Source organism: Brassica napus, chromosome A6 (assembly GCF_020379485.1).
Source record: "Brassica napus cultivar Da-Ae chromosome A6, Da-Ae, whole genome shotgun sequence".
Lineage (NCBI taxonomy): Eukaryota > Viridiplantae > Streptophyta > Magnoliopsida > Brassicales > Brassicaceae > Brassica > Brassica napus.
In genome coordinates, this window is record NC_063439.1 from 9,519,279 (window position 1) to 9,541,399 (window position 22,121).

General features: G+C 34.9%; 2 protein-coding genes across 2 annotated transcripts; both read left to right on the forward strand.

Moving 5' to 3' along the window:
• Window positions 1–3,429: 3,429 nt before the first annotated feature.
• On the forward strand, window positions 3,430–10,196 carry LOC106347383 (kinesin-like protein KIN-7C, mitochondrial). The gene is made up of 23 exons (XM_013786911.3): window positions 3,430–3,778; window positions 3,860–3,957; window positions 4,062–4,151; window positions 4,318–4,370; window positions 4,700–4,765; window positions 4,847–4,900; window positions 5,217–5,276; window positions 5,400–5,478; window positions 5,785–5,852; window positions 5,989–6,051; window positions 6,187–6,291; window positions 6,369–6,473; window positions 6,641–6,748; window positions 6,830–6,964; window positions 7,220–7,390; window positions 7,517–7,693; window positions 8,209–8,406; window positions 8,534–8,674; window positions 8,773–8,895; window positions 9,006–9,056; window positions 9,147–9,194; window positions 9,284–9,547; window positions 9,641–10,196. The coding sequence occupies exons 1-23, from the start codon at window positions 3,552–3,554 to the stop codon at window positions 9,836–9,838; spliced, it is 2,682 nt and encodes an 893-aa protein (XP_013642365.2). The 5' UTR covers window positions 3,430–3,551; the 3' UTR covers window positions 9,839–10,196.
• Window positions 10,197–18,252: 8,056 nt separating this feature from the next.
• On the forward strand, window positions 18,253–21,890 carry LOC106347384 (protein ROLLING AND ERECT LEAF 2). Its single transcript, XM_022687360.2, has 4 exons — window positions 18,253–20,224; window positions 20,319–20,503; window positions 20,588–20,811; window positions 20,967–21,890. The coding sequence occupies exons 1-4, from the start codon at window positions 18,691–18,693 to the stop codon at window positions 21,775–21,777; spliced, it is 2,754 nt and encodes a 917-aa protein (XP_022543081.2). The 5' UTR covers window positions 18,253–18,690; the 3' UTR covers window positions 21,778–21,890.
• The last annotated feature ends 231 nt before the right edge of the window (window positions 21,891–22,121 follow it).

Sequence of the window (22,121 nt, forward strand, 5' to 3'; positions counted from 1 at the left end):
GTAAATACTAATATAACTTTATAATTCAATGTTAATTAAAAATTTATTATAAAACAAGAAAATAAAATTATATACTATTTTATATATATTTTTAATTATATTATGTATTCTATTAAAATATAAGTATTATATGAATTAAATATGGGTAAATTTACCTATTTTGTTTTTAAAATAGTTTCATTTAAATAAGTTATCACTCATCATCAAAATGTGTTAAAATTCGTAAACTATATTATATTTTAAAAAACATTTATAAACATAAATTCATTAACATAGTTTAAACTTTTATATCTACAACTACATATTATCTTTTTTTTTTTGAAACTCTCAACAATATATTGTTTAAAAAAATAATAATATACAAAAATATAATAGTTTATAACTAACCTTTAGTTCATACACTATTTAAAAAGATGTTATTAGAAAACTATGAAATTTTAATAATTCATTCAAAATATAAATGACAAATCAAATTTTAATTATAAATTTAATATTTATATTAATTTTTAACATATTCTGAGAGATGTATAAAAATCATACCGAAATTAAAAATTATTTATATAAAATAATGTATTAATTTAGTAACAAAACAATTTCGAAAATCATATAATCTCTCACCTCAAATATAGTTGTGTAATTTTCCAAACAATTTTGACAAAATATAAAATTTAAAAAATAAGTATGCAAACTTAAAATGATAATGTTTTAAATTTTTCAAAAGGTATAATCATAGATAATAAAGAATAACTTCTTAAAATGTAACACGGAAAAACAAACTATCTTACAAAAATTAAAGTAATCTAATATTTTGAAGTCTTAATTTAATAACAAAAATAAATAAAACTTAATATCATAACATCCAAAAAATATTCTATATCAATAAAATTTACTAAAATAATGGTGATGATTGGTTCGACTGTGGCTTAAAAAATTTAACTGTAGATGTTTAGTTGTAGATAAATTGGTTGTAGTTGTAAAGTTGTTGCTGTAGACTTTTTCTGCAGAGACTTTTGTTGTAGTTAAATTTGTTGTAGCTGTAAGTTATAGGCTGTAGATATTTTAAAATAAAATATATGAAATATGTGTTGTATATATAAAATTATTATTTTATGAATTAAAATAATTTATATTAATATTTTTGTTTATAAATTATCAAATTTTTTTGTAATTTAAAAAGTGATATGCAAATAATATTTATATTATTTAAATATCTTAATAATTAAAAAAACACTCAAATTCAAAATTAAAATATTTATAAAAGTTTTTATTATGATTATATAATTTATTTGATATTATAGATATCTTTTTTTACATTTTACAGATTCTACAGCCTATAAAAATATGATGTAGCATTTTTGCCTAAAATGCATAATAAAAAGTTTTGCTTTATTTTTTTTGCTGTAGCTTTAAAAATAAAGCTAAAGCATGATTGGTAAAATTAAATAAAAACTTGATGTAGACTTTAATTTTTAAAAGTAAAGCTAAAGCATGATTGGTAAAATTTAGTGATTTAAAAATAAATAAAGCTAAAGTATGGAGATAAAGCCCAACCAATCACCCCCAATATGATGGATGCTACCATGTATACAATTTACTAAAATAATAGGATTATATTCACAATATATAACACTAAAATTAAAATTATATACTTAAAATATTTATAATGAATTAAAAGTATACATTCATAAAATGAAAAATATCCGCACGAATGTGCGGGTCAAAATCTAGTCTATACTATTAAAAGAGAAGGAGTTTTAAAAAATCTACCTATGAAAAGTTATTGGACCCTTTCATTAGACTTAACTATTTTTTTTGTCTCACCTTATATTTCTCTAAATATGCAATAGTCAATTATCTTATATTTCTCTAACTATGCAATAATCAATTACCTTATATTTCTCTAATTTAGTTTAACAATATATTCTAAATATATATATTCTAAATATATTGTTATGATGATTTTTGATAAGAATATATTATAGATGCGATTGAAAATTTATATTATTAAAAGAAAATATTTTTAAAAATATTTATAAAAGAATTTATAACATCTATATAAAACTCTTTATTTTTTATCCTACCATTAACTACAATAACTATAAATAATTTAAATAATTTAAATAAATCCTATTATTATTTCTCATTTTGTATGATACACTTCTCTAATTATTTTTCTTATTATCATCCAATGTTATTGTTGTTATTCAATAACGTTATATACATCATATATTATGCTCAAAGATGGATATATAATATTTAGATATCAATTATTAAAACGAAAACATATATCATACAACATATTATATCATGTCATCTAACATTATATAATTCTAAATATTTACAAAATCAAATTTAATAAAAAAACACTTTAGCAAATCATTTGTTAAAACAAAATTATATATATTTACGTTAAATTATTTTTATTACATTAATATATTAGAAGTTTCATTCATCTCTTAAAATATTATTGAAGATTATTTTTTTCCTACCTTGTAAACCAAATGCCGGGTCACACTTGATTGCAGGTTTTTTCGAAGTTTGCATGCTTTAAATTAACGAGTTTTCATTAAATCTAAACCAGCTTATGTACAAGTCATCGTGTTTACTGGTTCGACGACAGGTCCAAACTTGATATAAAAGTATTGTTCTCATCTAATTGAAAATAATTTATTTTAAAATAATAAACGCACTGAATCTGATCAATCTATATAATTTTTTTTGAAAAAAGTAATCAAACGATTAAAAATATAATTACATAATAATAATTTTTTTTGACATAATAAAATTTTGTAACATAATAATGTATAACAAGACTAAAATACTAATTCATATCATATATTTTTATCAACCGGAAAATAATCCGCGCTTAAAGCACGGATCAAAATCTAGTATATCCATTATATTCCGGCACTCACGTCATCCATGGACAATCGATTTTCTAATCATCTCCACCTCTTGCTCAACTAATTATCACTAATGCCGCCAAATACTCAACAGTTCTCCCACTGTTTTTGATGTTATTCCAATCATACCCTCCAAAATAGCTGTTAGGTGAGGAGATTTTCGTTATTTATCTTTTAATCAGCATAATCTCTCAGCATAATTACAAAAACAAATGTTTCTCTGTGCCCTCCTGAGATAAGCATTATATTTTTCTTAGAAACAACAACAACTCTGTTATCCTGAATTCAGAATATTACTATTTTGACAGCTCACCAAATTTATTTAATTCCTTCCTGTCAGTCCAGAAAATTATTTTAAATATTTTGTCCATGTGATAATAACTCTTTTAGCATTTCATAGTTGCAGAGCGAAAATAAATAAAAACAAAATCGTTTAAATAGAGAAAATATTTTTGTAACCAATTGGGTAGCAGCACTTTAATATCGGAGGGTATTTAAGTCATTATAATATTCTTTTTTTTGGAGGGAGTGGGAACAAATAAAAAAAACAAACGATACAATCAGTATATGACGTGACCCCCATTGATTTCGCCAACGAGCTTCTTCTTCCCTCTCTTCCCTCTCTCTCACTCGCTTAGACCTAAAACAATGTCTGCTCCTAGGTCACAGAGATCATCCACGATCTCTCCCTCTCGTCCTCTCAGATCGCCGGCGAGTGCTCCTACGAAACGGCCTGTAACTCCTTCCTCTCCGGCTGCTTCCTCAACTTCACATCTACGTTCTAGCCCGTCTCCGTCTACCTCCTCCGGCACGGCGGCTGCTGCCACGAAACTGAAGGAGAATATCACGGTCACGATTCGTTTCCGTCCTCTCAGGTTGGGTTAATGTGGTCTAAGATTGGGATCCGGTTTAATGTTTTGGTTTATTGACATTTGATTTGGTTAAATTTGGAATAGTCCTCGAGAGGTGAATAATGGGGATGAGATTGCGTGGTATGCTGATGGAGACTACACGATTCGGAACGAGTACAACCCTGATCTTTGTTATGCCTTTGGTTAGTCTTAACTGAAATTTTTAAAATCTTCGGGAAGATTCTTGTATTTGCTTCTTTGTTCTCGATTTGGTCAAGTGTTTTTTGCTTTTGTTTTTGGGTTACAGATAGAGTGTTTGGTCCACCAACTACAACTCGTCGTGTTTATGATACTGCTGCTCAGCAAGTTGTTAGTGGGGCTATGTCTGGAATAAATGGTATGTTTCATGATTTTCATCTTTACCTCTTAGTTTCTTCACTAAGGGCTTTAAAAAGAGAAACTCTTTTTCTCTTATAAGTTGAACAGTGTGATGTTGGGAGTGTTTCAAGTTAGATGCTTTCGAACTCTTTGGCTTGATTGATTCTTTCTTGCTTTATTTTCAGGTACTGTGTTTGCTTATGGAGTTACTAGCAGCGGCAAGACTCACACAATGCATGTAAGTTACTATTTTTAGAGGGGGAGCAATGTCCTCATGTTTCTTTTGGATATCTTCTGCAACTTGAACATGATTAATTGGGCAAGTTATTTGCGATCAATAACCCTGTCTCCTTTATTATCTTTCTTGTCATGTCGTACTCATCATCTTTAGAGATTAAGTCCTCACTTAGATATAGGATGTCTTTCCATCGTTCTCGTTTGGGGTTAAAGTAAGTTGTTATATATGTTTATTACGTGTTCACAAGAGATCCAAAAGTGTTTCTCTAATGCACATCTACTTGGCACCTGTGCCTATTAGACCTTGCTAACGACATATTTTGCATTTAGGGGGAGCAAAGGTCACCTGGAATAATTCCGTTGGCTGTAAAGGATGTTTTCAGCATTATTCAGGAGGTGATAGGTTACTCTTTTGTTGTGTCTTCTTAATAGGATTTGGTTCTCGCTTCTTTAGCTAACTATGTTTCAGCTATCCAGACACCAGAACGGGAATTTCTTCTGCGTGTTTCATATCTTGAGATATACAATGAGGTATGTTCTGACTCCGGTGTTTATTTGCATCACCTACTTGTAATTCTAATTTGTTTTCCAAATTCTTAATGGACATGTGTCTTGCACCTTCGATTAGAAGTTACCTGGAACCTTAGAGGAATGCTGTAGATTTTATAGTCCTTAAGTTTGTTTTTTTCAAACCTATGACAGCGAGTATGCTCAAAAAGATAGTCTTAGGCTGGAATTTCTATTTCAATTGTACACACTAACTTATAAAACTGCAAACCAAAATTTCATTTCCAACTGATTTCTCACCTGGTCCATAATTGAAGGGTTCTTTTAATTATCCTTACAGGTTATTAATGACTTACTAGACCCAACAGGACAGAATCTACGAATACGAGAGGATTCTCAGGTAAGCGGTGGATTATTTTTAACCAAATTTTGATGTTGGGCTTTGCAGTCTCATTTCGTTTAACCAAGCTTCAGTTGCCTCGTTAAGTTTCATTAGTATTAGTGTGTGTGTTTATGTTGATAGGGCACATATGTTGAAGGCATTAAAGATGAGGTTGTCTTATCCCCAGCTCATGCTCTATCCCTCATAGCATCTGGTGAAGGTATAATATCGTAATGTACCTGTTAACTTTAAGCCTCAGCTCACTTATTGCATAATGTAGTTTCATTATTATGTGCCAGTTAGAAGAAAAATGGTTTTCCAGTAGCAATAAAATAATGTGGTTTATGGTTGTTAGCTTCTCGCAAGGGATTTGTTAGACCATGTAGATAGTTTAATATAGTTGCATTATTATGATTCAGTATACTTCGGTTATCAACCTTTTCTTCTCTTCATATGGTCATACCTCTCTTATTTATGTTTTGTTTAGTCATGTTATTAAACTTTGCCTTTGCCGGAATTATTGCAGAACACAGGCATGTTGGTTCAAATAATGTCAATCTTTTTAGCAGTCGGAGCCACACAATGTTCACCTTGGTAAGTCCTATTGCCTAAAGTGTATCGTTCTTGTATCTATCGCAACTACGCATACGCCTTCGACCCTTAATGATGTGCCTTACAATTGGGCGCTTTATTTTTTCTCCTTCCCTTAAGTGTTTTCTGTGTGCTTCAGACCATTGAAAGCAGTCCACATGGAAAGGGAGATGATGGAGAAGATGTTACTCTCTCTCAGTTGGTAATTACTAAAGAGCTCATACTGATTCTGCTATTGTATATGAAGACATGTCACACTTGTTGCTGAGAGTGTTTTCAGGTGCCGTTCTTTTCTTACATTCTGGTTCTCTAATATTTGATTCCTGGTTCAATGCAGCACCTCATTGATCTTGCTGGATCTGAAAGTTCTAAAACTGAAATGACTGGACAACGGAGGAAAGAGGGATCTTCCATCAATAAAAGTTTACTCACCCTGGGAACTGTAAGGAAGTTTTCTTGCAGTGTTACATTTTTTCCTCTCTAGATAAGCGTGACTTAACTTATAATCTCCGTCTTCAGGTCATATCTAAATTGACAGACACCAAGGCAGCTCATATACCATACAGGGATTCTAAACTTACTCGTCTCTTGCAGTCAACACTTAGTGGTCACGGACTAGTATCAGTAAGTTCCTTAATTAAGTCAAAATAATAGTTTATTTGAGAAGTTCTGAAGGCTAGATGTGTTTCTTTGGGTGATGAACTTTCATTTGTTGACATAGCTCTTTTTGTAGAAAGTAAGAGACTGCTGTGTCAATATTGGCTTCCTTACCCCATCTGCATTTTTTGCAGCTTATTTGCACTATAACACCTGCATCCGGTACAAGTGAAGAGACGCACAACACACTGAAATTCGCACAGAGGTGCAAGCATGTTGAAATCAAAGCTTCACGAAATAAGGTGCATTTATGGTATTCATGTCTCTGGAGTTCCTTAATTTGGCAAAAGCCCTAATCTTGATTTTTACAAAATTTTGTATAGATTATGGATGATAAGTCCCTAATAAAGAAGTATCAGAAAGAAATATCATGTTTACAAGAGGAACTTACGCAATTGAAGCACGGAGTTTCTGTGTCTACGTCTAACCAAGAAGATTTGGCTGATCGAAAACTTCAGGTTGGTGTATGCAGATAGTTCCTTGGGACTTTTCTTGTCTTTGTAGCATAGTTATTAGAAAACACTGAATGAAAATCTCTTCTATACTAGGCAAATTACTAGCCAGTTGAAATTTTGAAGTGATTAATGTTTAATCAACTTTGTCTTTTTAATCTGTTGGTTACATCTGTACACTTAAAAGTTGCATTCTCCCAGAAATAACTTGCCTTTCTTTCATTGTGCCCTTTCTCATTTGATAAGCTGAAATCTGTCCAGGTTAAACCCCAGTTAAGGTTGGAGGAGGAGGAGGATGAAGCCAAAGCAGCTCTGATGGGAAGAATTCAGCGTTTGACAAAACTAATCTTGGTTTCAACAAAAAGTTCCCTGCAAGGAAAAGCTTCTGTAAAACCTGACCATATATGGAGGCATACTTTTGGAGAGGAAGAGGTATGTACGGTAAATCCAAAGTTGTTTTGAGGATATCATTCCATCTTGGTGGGAGGCTAGTATTTGTTTTTCTAGACTGTATGTCATATGTTAGTGATGCTTAACTTTACACCATGATTTCCGCAGCTAGCTTACTTGCCCGATAGAAGAAGGGAGAACATGGCTGATGATAATGCTAGAAGCGCAGTTTCTGAACATTCCAGGGAGCCAAGAGATGGTGGAACTAGTGGCCTGGATGAGATGACAAAGGACCGGAAAAAGAATAAGACTCGTGGAGGAATGCTTGGCTGGCTAAAACTGAAAGTAAGTTCTAGTCTTCCTTACTGTGTATCAAAATGCCTTGGTGGAATTAGTACACGATGTGAACTGATATTAAGAATGATCCTGGTTAACTAATCTAAACTTTAGCCTTTAGAGTTAAAGGGGTGGAGATTTGGAATTAAGTTTTAAAATTTCATAAAATAAAAAATTAAAATTAAAATTTTGAAAATAAAAATTTGAAAAATAGTTTCAAAAATATTTCGAATTACAAAATTTTTTTTTGAAAACATATAATCTGAAACTTAAAAAAAAATATTTTTATTTTTATTTATTTATTTGTATTTATATATCTACGGTATTAAAGTCTTTTTATTTGAAAATGTTGGTCATTTTTCTCCTTAGGATCTATTTTGTGATAAAAACTTGAAAATGGTCTATTTAGGAGAATTGCCCATCCTCAAAATCATACGAAATATTTTACGTGCTAACCGTTTTAGCGTCGGCAAAATATGATTCACAACCTGTTAAATACAAGGCTCATAATATGTATGCTGCAGAAATCTGATGGTGTGGCTGGGACATTACTGACTGATGGTAACCAGAACTCTACAAATGGATCTGCTTCTTCTTCCTCTAAGTGCGCACAAACAAAATCAACCAGGAGAGATAAAGCAGCAACAAACAAGTCTTTTCCAGAAAGAACTGTGGCCGAAGACTTATTCAGTGCAGCTGTTGGATCAGGAGACCCTTCTCTGGTGAGATGATATTGTTTTACCAAATTCTTGTTGCTTCTGTGATTATACATGGCATTTCCTAGGTTTTTAAAGTGGTCATTCTGTAGCATATTACTGACATAACCAGCAAAATGATGTACTACGATAGATTGCAACTACTATTGCGGATCAAATGGATCTTCTTCACGAGCAAACAAAAATACTAGTTGGGGAAGTAGCATTGCGTACCAGTTCATTGAAAAGGCTTTCTGAACAAGCTGCTCGCAACCCTGAAGATTTCCATATCAGAGTGAGCTTTCCTTCCGTGTGATATCCTTCCATAACAATGCTTAAATTATATTAGCATATAACATAGTGCTACTTTCATGTTTGCATTGTTGACTGCAGGATCAAATGCAAAAACTGGAAGATGAAATCAGCGAAAAGAAGAATCAAATACGTGCACTCGAGCAACAGATGATTGAAAGTTTCGGAATGAGTCATACCACAGACTCTCTTGGAATGTCCCAGGTTGATGCAGAAAAACAAGAGTTGTTGTTTTATTCAGGACTCTCTCTGCTTATATGAATCCAATTCAAAACACTTGTCAGACAATATTTTCTTGTGTCTGTTTGATATAGGTTCTGTCAAAGCTCACTACGCAACTAAATGAGAAAATCTTCGAACATGAGGTACTCATTTCTCTTTGCTCTCATTACTTGTCAAGTTGTTTATAATCAGATTTGGTGACGATATTTTTCCCATGAAACGCCTTTTTCAAGATAAAGTCTGCAGACAATAGGATACTTCAGGAGCAGCTCGAGATAACTGTAAGTCAAAACTCCATTTATTTATTTGTGATGTCCGAACAGTTTGAGATTCATCAGATTTAAAGTTTATGATTACTTAATATGCACAGAAATCAGAGAAGGCTGAGATGCAGGAGACAATCATGCTGCTAAGGCAACAACTGGATTCATTAGCCGAGAGACAATCAACATATACACAGCAGCAGAACGCAGCAGACGAATCAGCAGGAAGGAATACTCACAACAGAAATGGTGATGAGTTGTCAGAAATCTATTCTGGAGCAGGAACACCGACCAGCGTGATGAGCTTAAATAGAGTTTTTGCTCAGGAAGAGACTAAAGATATCAAAAACGGAACAACCCTCAACTCTCAGGTATCTTTCTCATACATAGCAAGTTTGCTACTTTCTTCATCTTCCAGACGCACCAAGTCACTGTAATAATCATGTTATCGGTCATTCGACTAGGCTTTGGAAATAGAGAATCTGAAGAAGGAGAATATGAGACTGATTGAGGAAAAAGATGAGCTTGGAAAACTTAATAACAAACTCACAGAGGAAGCCTCTTATGCTAAAGAATTGGCGTCTGCTGCAGCAGTAGAGCTCCAGAATTTGGCTGAAGAAGTTACTAGACTCTGCAATGAAAATGCGAAACTGAGCAAGTGAAAAAAGCTCCAGAGACTCCAGCATTCAAGATAATGCTGCAAAGTAGAGATCATCTTCATTGAACTATAATGCAAATCTCAGACTAGTTGAATGCTTCTGATGCTTCAAAGGAGCAATGGTGTTTTTGGAGAATATGATGCTTCTATCTCCCAAAAGACATTCATCTGTCTTTGAATCTAATTCTAATGGCTGAGATGACAAACAAATGATGTAAATATTCTCACAAATGTGTTTTCTTGCTCTTTGTGACTACTGCTTTTTGTATGTTCACTTCCTAGTTCGAACCGACGATGTTGCAACGAGACCAACTATTAGTTTTTCAGCTCAACTTTATTGGCTATATATGATTGATTTAATCTTTGAAATTTGGCAAAACCAAACTAACTAACAGATCTCCTACACATTCTTTTAGAAGATCGTAATGAGAAGTTCTTGTCAAACATTAGTTTTTGAATATATGAAGGTGTGTAATAAATTGGATTGTGTAGTTTGCATAAACAAAATCTGCAATCTCATCTTTTTCTCTAAAAGCAAAACCAAAGCAATTGGAATGATGTTAATGGAGATGGAAGCATGATGTTGTTTGTGAAAAGAAAGAGGAACAGAGATCTCTATGTTAAAAGTTCCATTATCCAAAATACACTTACGAACACCCCTCAGACTTTTTAAATTCACCAGAACCACTTTTACTTTTAATACAGATTATTCTAAAAGAAAAAAAACTCAAAACTTTCACATCATCTTTATTCTGTTTTTCATTTTGTTTAATAACAGTTTTTTCGTTTGCTCTCCAACTTGACAAAGGTCGTTACTCGTATTCACCTAATAGTGTTGTACTTTTTTTTTTTTTCGTCAAGTTTTTTTTTATTAAATAGAAACGGGCCTATCCCAATAACCTTACAAAATAGCATGCCCACGGCCCGATTAGCTAAACAAACACCAAGGTAAAAAAAAACGGGCCTTAAGCCCAACAGCCCAAAACCGACACTGCCCAAATCCAACGACACATGTCGGCTTAACTTCTTCTTGTCTCTTTCCGGCGGTTCGGCCGACCGGTTCAGAACCGTCGAACTTGTCACGGGGGGCTTCATCGGACTAACCGAAAGCTCATCCCCAACATCAGACGCCATCTCACGACCATTAAAACCGAGACTCGATACCTCAACTCTCCTTCTCTTGTCGTCGTAACCGATGGTGGAGAGCGTCATCTTCGACCGAGAGCTCATCCTTTTTCCGAGCATACACCTTGACGACAAGATCCATAACACCGTTTCCACCAGAACCCAACTAGTACCCAAACCCAACAGACAACAGGTCCTAACCCGACCGCGTAGAGCAAACGTGAGCCTCTACCTTCCGGAACCAAAACCGACAGCGTAGAGCTGTGTGAGCCTCTACCTTTCGGAGCCAAAACCGACGAAGAAGGAGCATAGATTACCTCATCTTCCCGGGAATTTGAACCGGCGTCGGCGAAGCTGAAGGAGCCTCCACCTCCCGGAGAAAAGCCGGCGTCGACGGATCTGTGGTAGCCTCCATCTCCCGGAACCACCACTCGAACATGCAAGCCGATCTTCTCACGCCATGGCCTCCACGCGAGCGCGTCGTCCCTCCAAACGAGGAAACCACCTTCGGATGATGGCTCCAATCCAGAGCTCCGACAAGGCACTCAGTGATAGGCGACGGAGAAGAAGCAAAAAAAAACATTTTGACGGAAAGAGGAAGGATCCGGCGGCGGCACGGACGCTCACGCGCCGGCCTTACGCCGGATCCGATCTCAGATCTCCTTTCTCTCTCCTTTCTCTCTCCTTTCTCTCTTACCGACCTTTTTTCAGACTAACTAGAAACCAATTATCCTCTCTCTTCTTTCGAAATATTATTATTTTGTATCAGTCTTTCAGATTCATGAGGACCTAATAGTGTTGTACATAAACAAACTATCCTCCTTTTATATTTAACTAATGTTGAACACCATTATCGTATTCACACTAATGTCCATTGTCCACCAACGCTTATGTCACACGCTCATGCGCGTAAAAGAAACACTACGCATTGAAAATAAGAAACTACTAGCCTAGTATTTATCTATTCTAAGACTTAGTCAGAAGTATATGTCATATTTCTCCAAGTCACATGGTCATGTAACGCGTCAGTCTTCATGGGGTTTTGAATAAACATTTCCACTTTTAAAATAAAATAAAAAAATTGGGGTTTGGTTTTGATTGTTGGGCATTCAAGATTCCTCTCTTTTGGGTGCTCTTGGAATATTAATTACGACGGATTAGGTTAACCGATGTACTTGTTGATTAATACATCAACGTTAGGGCTTATTCAAGAAAGTTTTCAACGCCGCCTGCGATACGCCTTGGTTATTGACTTCTAGTTGATATTCTTATGATATGTTATTTCTACAAGGTTGACAAATAAAAATGGTGACCACTTATATCTTCATGATTAAGCAATTCATGTTCTCATAGAGAGTTTTTTCCTTTTATATCGAGTTGATATGTCGGAAGAAAAACGCAAAGGTTAATTTAAGTACTTAACAAGATATTTAATTAGACAGAAATTTCTCAAGAAATAACGAAACCTTGGGTATTCACCCGTACCAACCACAAAAGTACACGATTGCAGCTTGATTTTTATATTTGTTTACCAAACTGATTGGAAATAGATCACTGCATGGACTCCATGAAGTGAAACTATATAAATCGTCTATGGAAAAGATGACATCGAAGAAACCTAGAACGGATGGTGTTCCCTCACCAAGGGAGCTTAGTTTTGACATGAAAGCAAACGTATTTCTTAATGATATTTAATTGTCATCAAATTTTTGATTTGTGAAATGCATAAAAAGTCAAAGATATGGAGCTAAAAGGACGGGTGGGTGGGGCTGAGTTCGACGCCATCAAATGATGACGCATCAAGTCGAAACTCATGGTGAGCCCCCCAAGCGATTAGTTATAAAGATTTAGGGTCTTAAGTGGTATGATGTTCATCAAAAACCTTTTGAGAAGATTTACACACAACAAATACAAAAAATTTATTCTTCCTTTTTCTAATGTCGAACATTTTAAAATGTTTTATCTCAATAAGATTACGCACTTTGTTAAATATGTCAAATGATGATGCATATCGTGGAAAAAATACAGAGAACCAAAAGCAATAAAAAGTGATTATGTCAACAAATAGAGTTGGTTAACCATAAAGATTGGTATTAGAGTTGCGGAGTTAACGTAAAAAAAGGATAAAATGTGGAGTAAGAAATAACCACGTACCACCGTTGTCGTCTATCTTATCTCCGTGCAGTTAGCTCACCATTTGTTTGGACATTATGTAACAACTAACAACCATTAAGAATTAATTAAGATTCAAAAGTGATATCATCACTTCATTAATTACCTCACTAACTTTATCACTGATTATTGCATGATTCTCTACCTGATTAATTGTAAATAGGTACTCGTAATTAATTGTGCTAGTATTTTTTAAGAGTTTGTTTTTACGTATACACATTAACTTACTTTGAAAAAAAGAGTACACACATTAACAAAGTACACTCAAATGACCAACTACATTATTCGTACTTAATGTACAAATTTGTGAGTTATCAATTATGTTGGTACGTCGTAGTTTGAGAGAAAATAATACTCCTTCCGTTCTCCAAGTTAAGTAAGATTTTTTTAGATTTTTTTAGATTTTTTTTCTTGTTCTGTAAAGATAAATTTTCTAATATTGTAAAGGTACTTTTTATATTTTTGAGAAACATTAATTGAGAATATTTGAATTGATTAAATTTCATTGGTGGAAAATTATTGGAAAATGTATAATAAAATAAAAAATAAATTAAATTATAAATATTTATTAAATTTTTAATAAGATTAACTGTAGAAAATCTTACTTACGGGAACAGATGGATGGAGTATTACTAACTTTGCGTTTCTTCGAATGCATTGCATAATATTTTTTTTTTGTAAAAACTATTATAGCAAAGGGTTTAATATATATACATATATATATATATACTATAAGTTGTTTTTAGCAAAATGTTAAAATATGCTAACTTTTTAATTATTACAATGTTTACCCGTTCCATAATTCCATTAATAACTCTTGAGATGGCTTATATTTTCTAATCATCATATCGATATTACATTAATGAAAACCCAGTAAAAGTCATGTTATTTTATCACCCAGACGAGATCTTGGAGTTCTCTTACATATCTTCTTACACATACCATCAACTTTCTAAAACGTATACTAATAGTTAATCACTTAACTGTATACATACTAGATCATGATGAGAGAAGCATGGGTTACATGCATATATATATATAAAGATAATGTAATTAAACACGGCAATAATTATTAACCTAACTCTACTGTCGCTTTTTTTTTCTTCTTCTCCCCCTTTTTGATAAGCTATTGTTGCTTTTCGTCCTCTCCCTATATGCTTAGATCTTGATTATGTCGATTACTGCATGCCAACTTTGTTACCAAATTTATCAGTGGCCAGTCCTCTAGCTTCGGTTTCTTGTAGTCTTTTAAGACTTTAGCAGACTAGCAGTTAGTAAAACTAATAACATGACTACACATGTTTGAGTTGGATTATATAACTAGAATTACATAGTAGCATTTAAATGACAAAATCAAAAGGGCTTATTGGCTAAATAGCTATATTTCAGTGTGAAATTAGGTAAGTAACACTGATTTTGACATAATTAAATGTTAGACTTTTTGGTCACATTTTCTCCGGTTCTGCCCCTTCATATAAACGGTTGCCAGTTACAATTCCTAAAATAAGCGACGTGGTGTTTTCCAGTGGAATATAAACACATACATACCGATACGCAGATGAGAGGCCAGTTGTATTTATCACATATGATAGAAAATTATGAAAGAAAATGAGTGGATAATAAGAATACCAATTCAGAACATTTCTATTCTATATGACACAATAGTATATGTCACGATGTAAAGGTCAAATAGCATAGAAGTGTAAAACCTCAGTAAACACACAGAGAAATATATACTACACCCTATTAACTAATCACTAAACTTTACACAGAAATATGACCTCAATGTGAACCCCAATCTTCAAATGGCAAACCCAATATGCCAGAAACTAACCCTTTTTTAATCATCACTAAACCCTAAAAGGAAATATAAACCCTAAAAGGAAATATAAACCCTAACCCAATTATGAAACTAAAACTTTTCCATATTAATTAACTCTCTATCCAATCTTCAAATGGAGAACCCAATATGCCAGAAACTAGCCCCTCCTCAATAATCACTATACCCTATACAAAAATATAAACCCTCATCCTAAGTCACTTCAAATCTTTGATAAACTAAACCTATCAACTAATCACTAAACCCTACACGGAAATATAAACCCTAATCCAATGTCAACCCCAATCTTTTATAAATTAAACCTAAATTTTAAAATGTCAGTAAAATGCAATACCATTTTACATAAGGCATATAGAATAGAAAATGTGAAAATGTAGTTACAATCTAAAGATCATCTTAACACATTTCTCAAATGTTGATATGGCTATACTTTCATGAAATGTGGTTATGCTTGCCCAAATGTCAACCCAATCGTACATAACTAAACCCTATCAACTAATCATTAAACTCTACATGAAAATATAAATCCTAATCCAATATCCAATGTCAACCTCAATCTTTTTTAAACTAAATCAAAACCACTAATCACTAGACCCAACATAGAAATATAAATTATAATCCAATGTTAATCATAATCTTTCATAAACTAAATCCAAATTTCGAAATGCCAGTAAGATGCATTTCCATTCTACATGAGCATATAGAATAGAAACGGTGTGAAACGATATAAAACAGTAAATATTGTTCAGATTTTAAAGTGTTTACAATTGAGGGAAAGGAAGTAATGCTTACACCAAATTTAAATTGATTGTATGGAAAGAAATTAAGATTGACGGCATTTAAAAAAAAATAGGTGGAAGAGACAACATCATATGAATATCATTTCCATTCAATATCACATTGTATTATGTTTTATTTGATGTCATAATAAATTTTATTCCATTTACGTTCAACATATTATTTCTCTTTACAAAATCATATACACACTAATATAAAACACATTTAGGCACCGATACAAAACTAATATCAAGAGAACATGAAATAACAACGAACAAGATTGAACCCTCTTATGCATTCTTGACCACCTCAATCCAAAGGAAGTTGAAATATTTGTTAATCCGTCTTTCCAGTGAGTTCAAAACATGTCTCAACCAATCTACTTGGAAGGCCTAATTCGTCCATGCCAAACCTAAGGAACTAAGTAAGAGGGAAACATTGTTATAATAGAGTAATTCATTCTATTTTATATAGAAAATATTTTTTTTATTTCAAACAATACGATTGTTGATAAAGAATGATAGCACATATGTTACAGATCATTCAATTCCATCTCAAGTAGAATAGGTTGTCAATTGATTCCATCTCAGATAGCATAGTTCGAACATATAGTTTTCCTATTCCATCTCAAATAAAATAAGCGTAAGAAATTTCACGCATACAAGTTGTATTATAGATGCTATTCCATACAACAAATTATATTACTATACTATTTATTATGTATTTCTCCTAAAATTCAAAATCAAGAACAATCGAGGAAACCAAAACCCTAAATCAATTGGTGAACTTCTACGCAAAAATCAGATCCGACATGCAATGGTACGAGGTTGTAGATTTACCAATTATAGTACTCTAATTCCGACAATAGCCCAAATAGAAAAGAAAAATAACAACATATGAAGAGATTTGAAGGTAAACACCTGAGAACTTAATGTAGTTCCAGAGATCTGAGAAGAATCAACGGTGTGAAGTAAAATAGAAACGGTTTGGTACTACTCGCCGCTGACACCCTAACGCTGTTGTGTGACAGACGATTTCAGATGAGAAGAAGAGGATACGCTTGCAAATAATGAAGAAGAAGTCAACAATTCAATGTTAATCCGGTGAAGGTGATGATGTGCAACAAAGCGGTGTCGGAGAGCAATGAAAGGATACAAAGTTACTAAGGAATAAAAAAGAAAGATGTGAAGTCAGTAAAGCCACGTTATACTTTTTAGATATAATAATTAAGAATTTTTTTTTTTGTTTCAGGTTTCGCCGGTTGCAGGAAAGGGCAATATTGTATTAATTTATAAAGTTAACACCGTGTATAGAAATGTTAGAGAAAATGGCTATGCAATGAATTATACGTTTTTGTCTGGTTATACACCCCAATTCCCCAAATCAAAATACCAAACTCAACATTAAATAAGTGTACTCATCAAAATATTTGTAACATATTTTATTTTGAACTGAGAAATTAAACTATAAGACTATATAATATGAAATCGATATGTTAGCGAGCTTTGGAGGGTGGATTATACTAGTTTTAGTAAAATGAAATGATTATAGTGACATGTGTTAATTATAATATAGATCTACTATATATGAGTTTGATGGTGGCCAGAAATAGGTAGACATCACAGGCACAACATCAACTAAAAAAATACAATAAAAGTTTGAATTTTAAAGAATCAATTTTGAAATTCCAAGTTTGGGACGAGAAGGTGCATGCGAACCGGATATGACAAGCACGTGAAAACTCGATTTGGCATCACGTGACTAGCACACTTTCCCAATGGCATGTTTCAGCTTTTCTTCTTCTTATTAGCTAGCCTCAAGCCCCTATCTCTACTCGTAACATGTTCATGTTTCCTTCATGCATTTGTTTATTAGTTTTTCACTTATTTTCGAGCATTGAGCCCATTTCTCATTGATTTCAAAGAAAAAATCATCAAATTTTCTACTGGTAACTTTAATGTTTTACATTTCCAATGTCCATCGATATCCTATACTCTGTTTAAATGCAAATATGTATTTGTGTAATCTATAGAACCATCATATTATTGGACTAACAATTTATTTAAAAGACTTGAAACTAAAACGAAAAATGTTTTGGCATAGTTATAAGTTTTAATTAATACTGTCTCTGTTTCTTTTTCCTTGTTTTTAAAATACGTACTGTTAGCCTCAATAAAACTAACTAAACCTGTCAATTTATCACGAACATGTAACGTATAAAGTATCAAAAAGTTTTAGTTACCAGTTTATTTGTCTTCGGTTATCCACAATACCTGCCAGTTTATAACATTCTACCTACCAAACTATAGACACTTTTTACTGTACATTTAATTTACAATTTGAGGAGTATATAGTTCAAACTTTTCTACTTTTCCTTTTTCTTGAAACTCGTTAAAGAGTAAAAAGATAAAAGTGAAAGTAATAGGGCAAAAGGGTAAAAAGCGAAAAGTAGGGAAGAAAGTGAAATTAAATGCTCGTCTCTACCACTTTCTTCAATACTAGCATTTAATTTTCGCCCCAGATCCCTAGCTTCCTTACACACATCCCTATCCGTTAAATTTCGTAGACAACAAACTTAATTGCAACAAGACGAATCCTTTTTTTTTTATAATAGTTATTAAATTTAACTCGAAAACCCTTTTTGCTTTCTCTCTCTCTCTCCTCTGTTTAGTGTCTGCTACGGGTCTCGTTTAAAGAAATCAGCAAACCCATGGATTCTTCTGTCACTCTCTCGCATGCACGAGAGCTCTCTTGTACGTTTAATTTAACCCCCACCCCTTTTGTTTTCTTCCTCCCCATAACGACAAATCACTAATCTTTTTTGAATTTCTTCAATCCTCTGTTTCTCTCTCTCTCTCACACACTCTGTTTTCTCCGATTTGAAAGCAAGATGGTCTTCCCGTTGTCCTTTCAGCCAAAAGCATGAGACTTGAGACTACGGAATGGGTTGCGGAGGATCCAAAGTCGATGACCAACCGCTTGTGATTCTCTGTAGAGAGAGGAAAGAACTGATCAAAGCGGCGTCGTATCATCGCTCTGCTTTGGCCGCCGCTCACCTCGCTTACTTCCAGTCTCTCTGCGACGTCGGCGAGTCTATCAAACGCTTCGTCGACGAGGAGTTAGTCCTCGCTGGCTCCAACAACAACTCTTCGCCGCCGGACTCGCCCGTTCTCACTCTGCCTTCCGACCAAGGGAAGAAGAAACACAAGATCTCCTCTTCTTCGACCTCTGTTTCGCATTCCCTCGTCCAAGAAGATGAGGAAGAAGACGGAGAAGGCTCGCATTTGCATTTGTCCTCTGGATCTGAGTTCGATTCCGGATCGGAATCTGGATCTGATGATTCTTTAGGTCATCATCATATCCATATCGAATCTAGCCCTAAAGTGAAAAAGGAACAACCTTTACCGGAAACTTACCCGCCCGGTTACCCACCAAGTTACCCGCCTGGTTATCCGCCGGGATATCAACCGGGTTACTCCTCCGGGTACCAGTATCCGGGCCAAGGATGGGGCTTTATGGGAGAGAACCCGAATCCGAACCAGTATCAGGGAATGTACTTCATGAAGAAGTCTGCGCCACCGTCTCGTCCGGTAGTGTTTCAGCCGGAGAATCACCGTGTGGAGAACGGGCAGTGGCCACAGGAGAATGGTTATGGATACTCCAATGCTGGTTATTATGGTTATCCTGAACAACAACGTAGAGCAGCGCCGCCGTCTCCGGCGAGGCCTCCACCGTCTCCTCCCACGGTTTCCACTTGGGACTTTCTGAATGTGTTTGATACTTACGATTACAACAGAGCTGGAGCTGGTGAAAGTTCTGGTTTTTATCCGGCTGCTAGTGGAGTTAAGTCGAATTCAAGCAGCCTTGATTCGAGGGAGGTGAGGGAGAGGGAAGGGATTCCTGAATTGGAAGATGAAACTGAGCAAGAAACGTTGAAACAGTCCAAGAGGAATAGTGTTGAGAAGATGAAAGAGCATATACCTGAGAACGAGCCGAGCAAGTGGTCCCAACTTGATGAGAGGAAGATCAAGAAGAGAGGAGGAGACTCGGGTGAAGGAACATCGAGGGATGTGCCTATGGTAGAGAGTTCTTTTAGTTCAAAGACAGTGTCTTCGTTTACAAGCAGTGAAGAAGGATCTGAGTTTCACCATGTTAACGAAGGAGAAGAAAGGAATAGCAGTCACGGGCATGAGGCTGTTGCTAGGAAGAGCGTTGGAGAAGTGGAGGAAGAGTATGTGAGGAAGAAAGGAGTGAGCTTTGAGTTGGAGGAGAATATAGCAGCAACTTCTTTTGATGTTGAGTCTTCCAAGATAAGTAGCTTGTCTGCATTGTCGGTTCACGCCACTAGAGATCTAAGAGAAGTTGTGAAGGAGATAAAGAGTGAGTTTGAGGTTGCTTCTTCTCATGGGAAGGAAGTGGCTGTGTTGCTTGAGGTCAGCAAGTTGCCTTATCAGCAGAAAAGCTCCGGCCTTAAAGGTAATGAATGCTCTCTTTGCGTCTGAGATTGAACTGTTATGAATCATAGATTAGATTTGCATCACTTGAGACTTACCTTGTTTTCTCTCTCTAGTTATCTTATCTCGGATCATGTCATCACGCTCTCAGCCACAACCATCAATAAGGTTAACATCAAGGATACTGAAAATAGCAAAATCATACAATGTTCAGGACGTTCCAGAAGGCTTCACTGCAAACCTCTCATCAACCTTGGAGAAACTCTACGCCTGGGAAAAGAAACTGTACAAGGAAGTCAAGGTATCAATCAAATCAACTCGGTTTCTTGATTTTTTGAATGGTTTGATGTCTCTTTAGGCATATTGTGACGTTTGTTGATGGCAGGACGAAGAGAAGCTTCGAGTTATCTACGAAGAAAAGTGCAAAACACTGAAGAAACTAGACAGTCTTGGTGCAGAGTCTAGCAAGATTGATACAACTCGAGCAGCCATTAGGAAGCTGCTAACAAAACTCGATGTCTGTATAAGATCCGTTGATTCCATTTCCAGTAGGATACATAAACTGAGAGACGAAGAGTTACAGCCACAGCTCACTCAGTTGATTCACGGGTAATAAATAAATAAACCATTTCATTTTTATTCAATCGTTACCTACATTAAATTATAGTATAAACTCTATAAATTAATAATTAAATACCATAGTCCCAACGTTACTAATTTATAGAGTTTTTACTGTATATTTCTTTCGTGTAAATACGATTCAGGTTGATAAGAATGTGGAGATCAATGCTAAAGTGCCACCAGAAGCAGTTCCAGGCCATCATGGAGAGCAAAGTTCGATCTCTCAGGGCAAACACCGGCTTACAAAGAGACTCAGGCCTCAAAGCGATTCTTGATCTTGAGATGGAGCTAAGAGAATGGTGCATCAGCTTCAACGACTGGGTCAACACTCAGAAGCTCTACGTGGAGTCTCTAAACGGGTGGCTATCAAGATGTCTTCACTACGAACCTGAGTCGACGGAAGACGGTGTGGCTCCTTTCTCCCCAAGCCGCGTTGGAGCTCCGCACGTTTTCGTTATATGCAAAGACTGGCAAGAAGCGATGGAGAGAATCTCAGGAGATAACGTCACAAACGCCATGGAAGGCTTTGCAACGAGTTTACACGAGCTGTGGGAGAGACAAGACGAGGAGCAGAGGCAGAGAGTGAAAGCGGAGTACGTGTCTCATGATTTCGAGAAACGGTTGAATGACCTTCGGATGGAGAGGGCGAGGGTGAGGATGAGAAACGAGCAGTTACAAGACGGGGGTGCGTCGTCGGAGAGGAGCGTGGTGTTGTCGGAGAGCGGGAGGATCTCGGCGCTGGATGATCTGAAGGTGGATTTGGATTCGATGAGGAAGAAGCTGGAGGAAGAGAGAGCGAGGCATAAGGAAACGATTAAGCTAGTGAACAATGCGGCTTCGAGTAGCTTACAGTCTGGTTTAGTGCCCATCTTTGAGGCTTTAGGGAATTTCACATCACAAGTTGTGAAAGCTCATGAACATGTTAGGTTTCAACAGCCTCAGTCTTCTTCTTGATGAGGGTTTGATTTTGCATCAGAAAATTTTGGTAATGAAAAATTAGATTCGGCGTAGAAAAATTGTTTGTATATGTTAATCTCCATTTATAATATTCATTGATTGGTTGATTACTTGCTTCTAGAGTCTTAAATCTTTAGGCATTGTTCTCTTAAAAGTCCAACAACACCTATGAGTATGATAGACAGTAATGAAATGAAATTAACAGAATAGTATAACGTATTAATGTGTCAGATCTAGTTTTCACTCCTGTTATTACTGCCGATAAAGCGGGAAAATAACAGATTTTTTATAACCGGCCAAGGTGAAGATGGTCAAGACGATGTATTAGTGTTATTACAGAA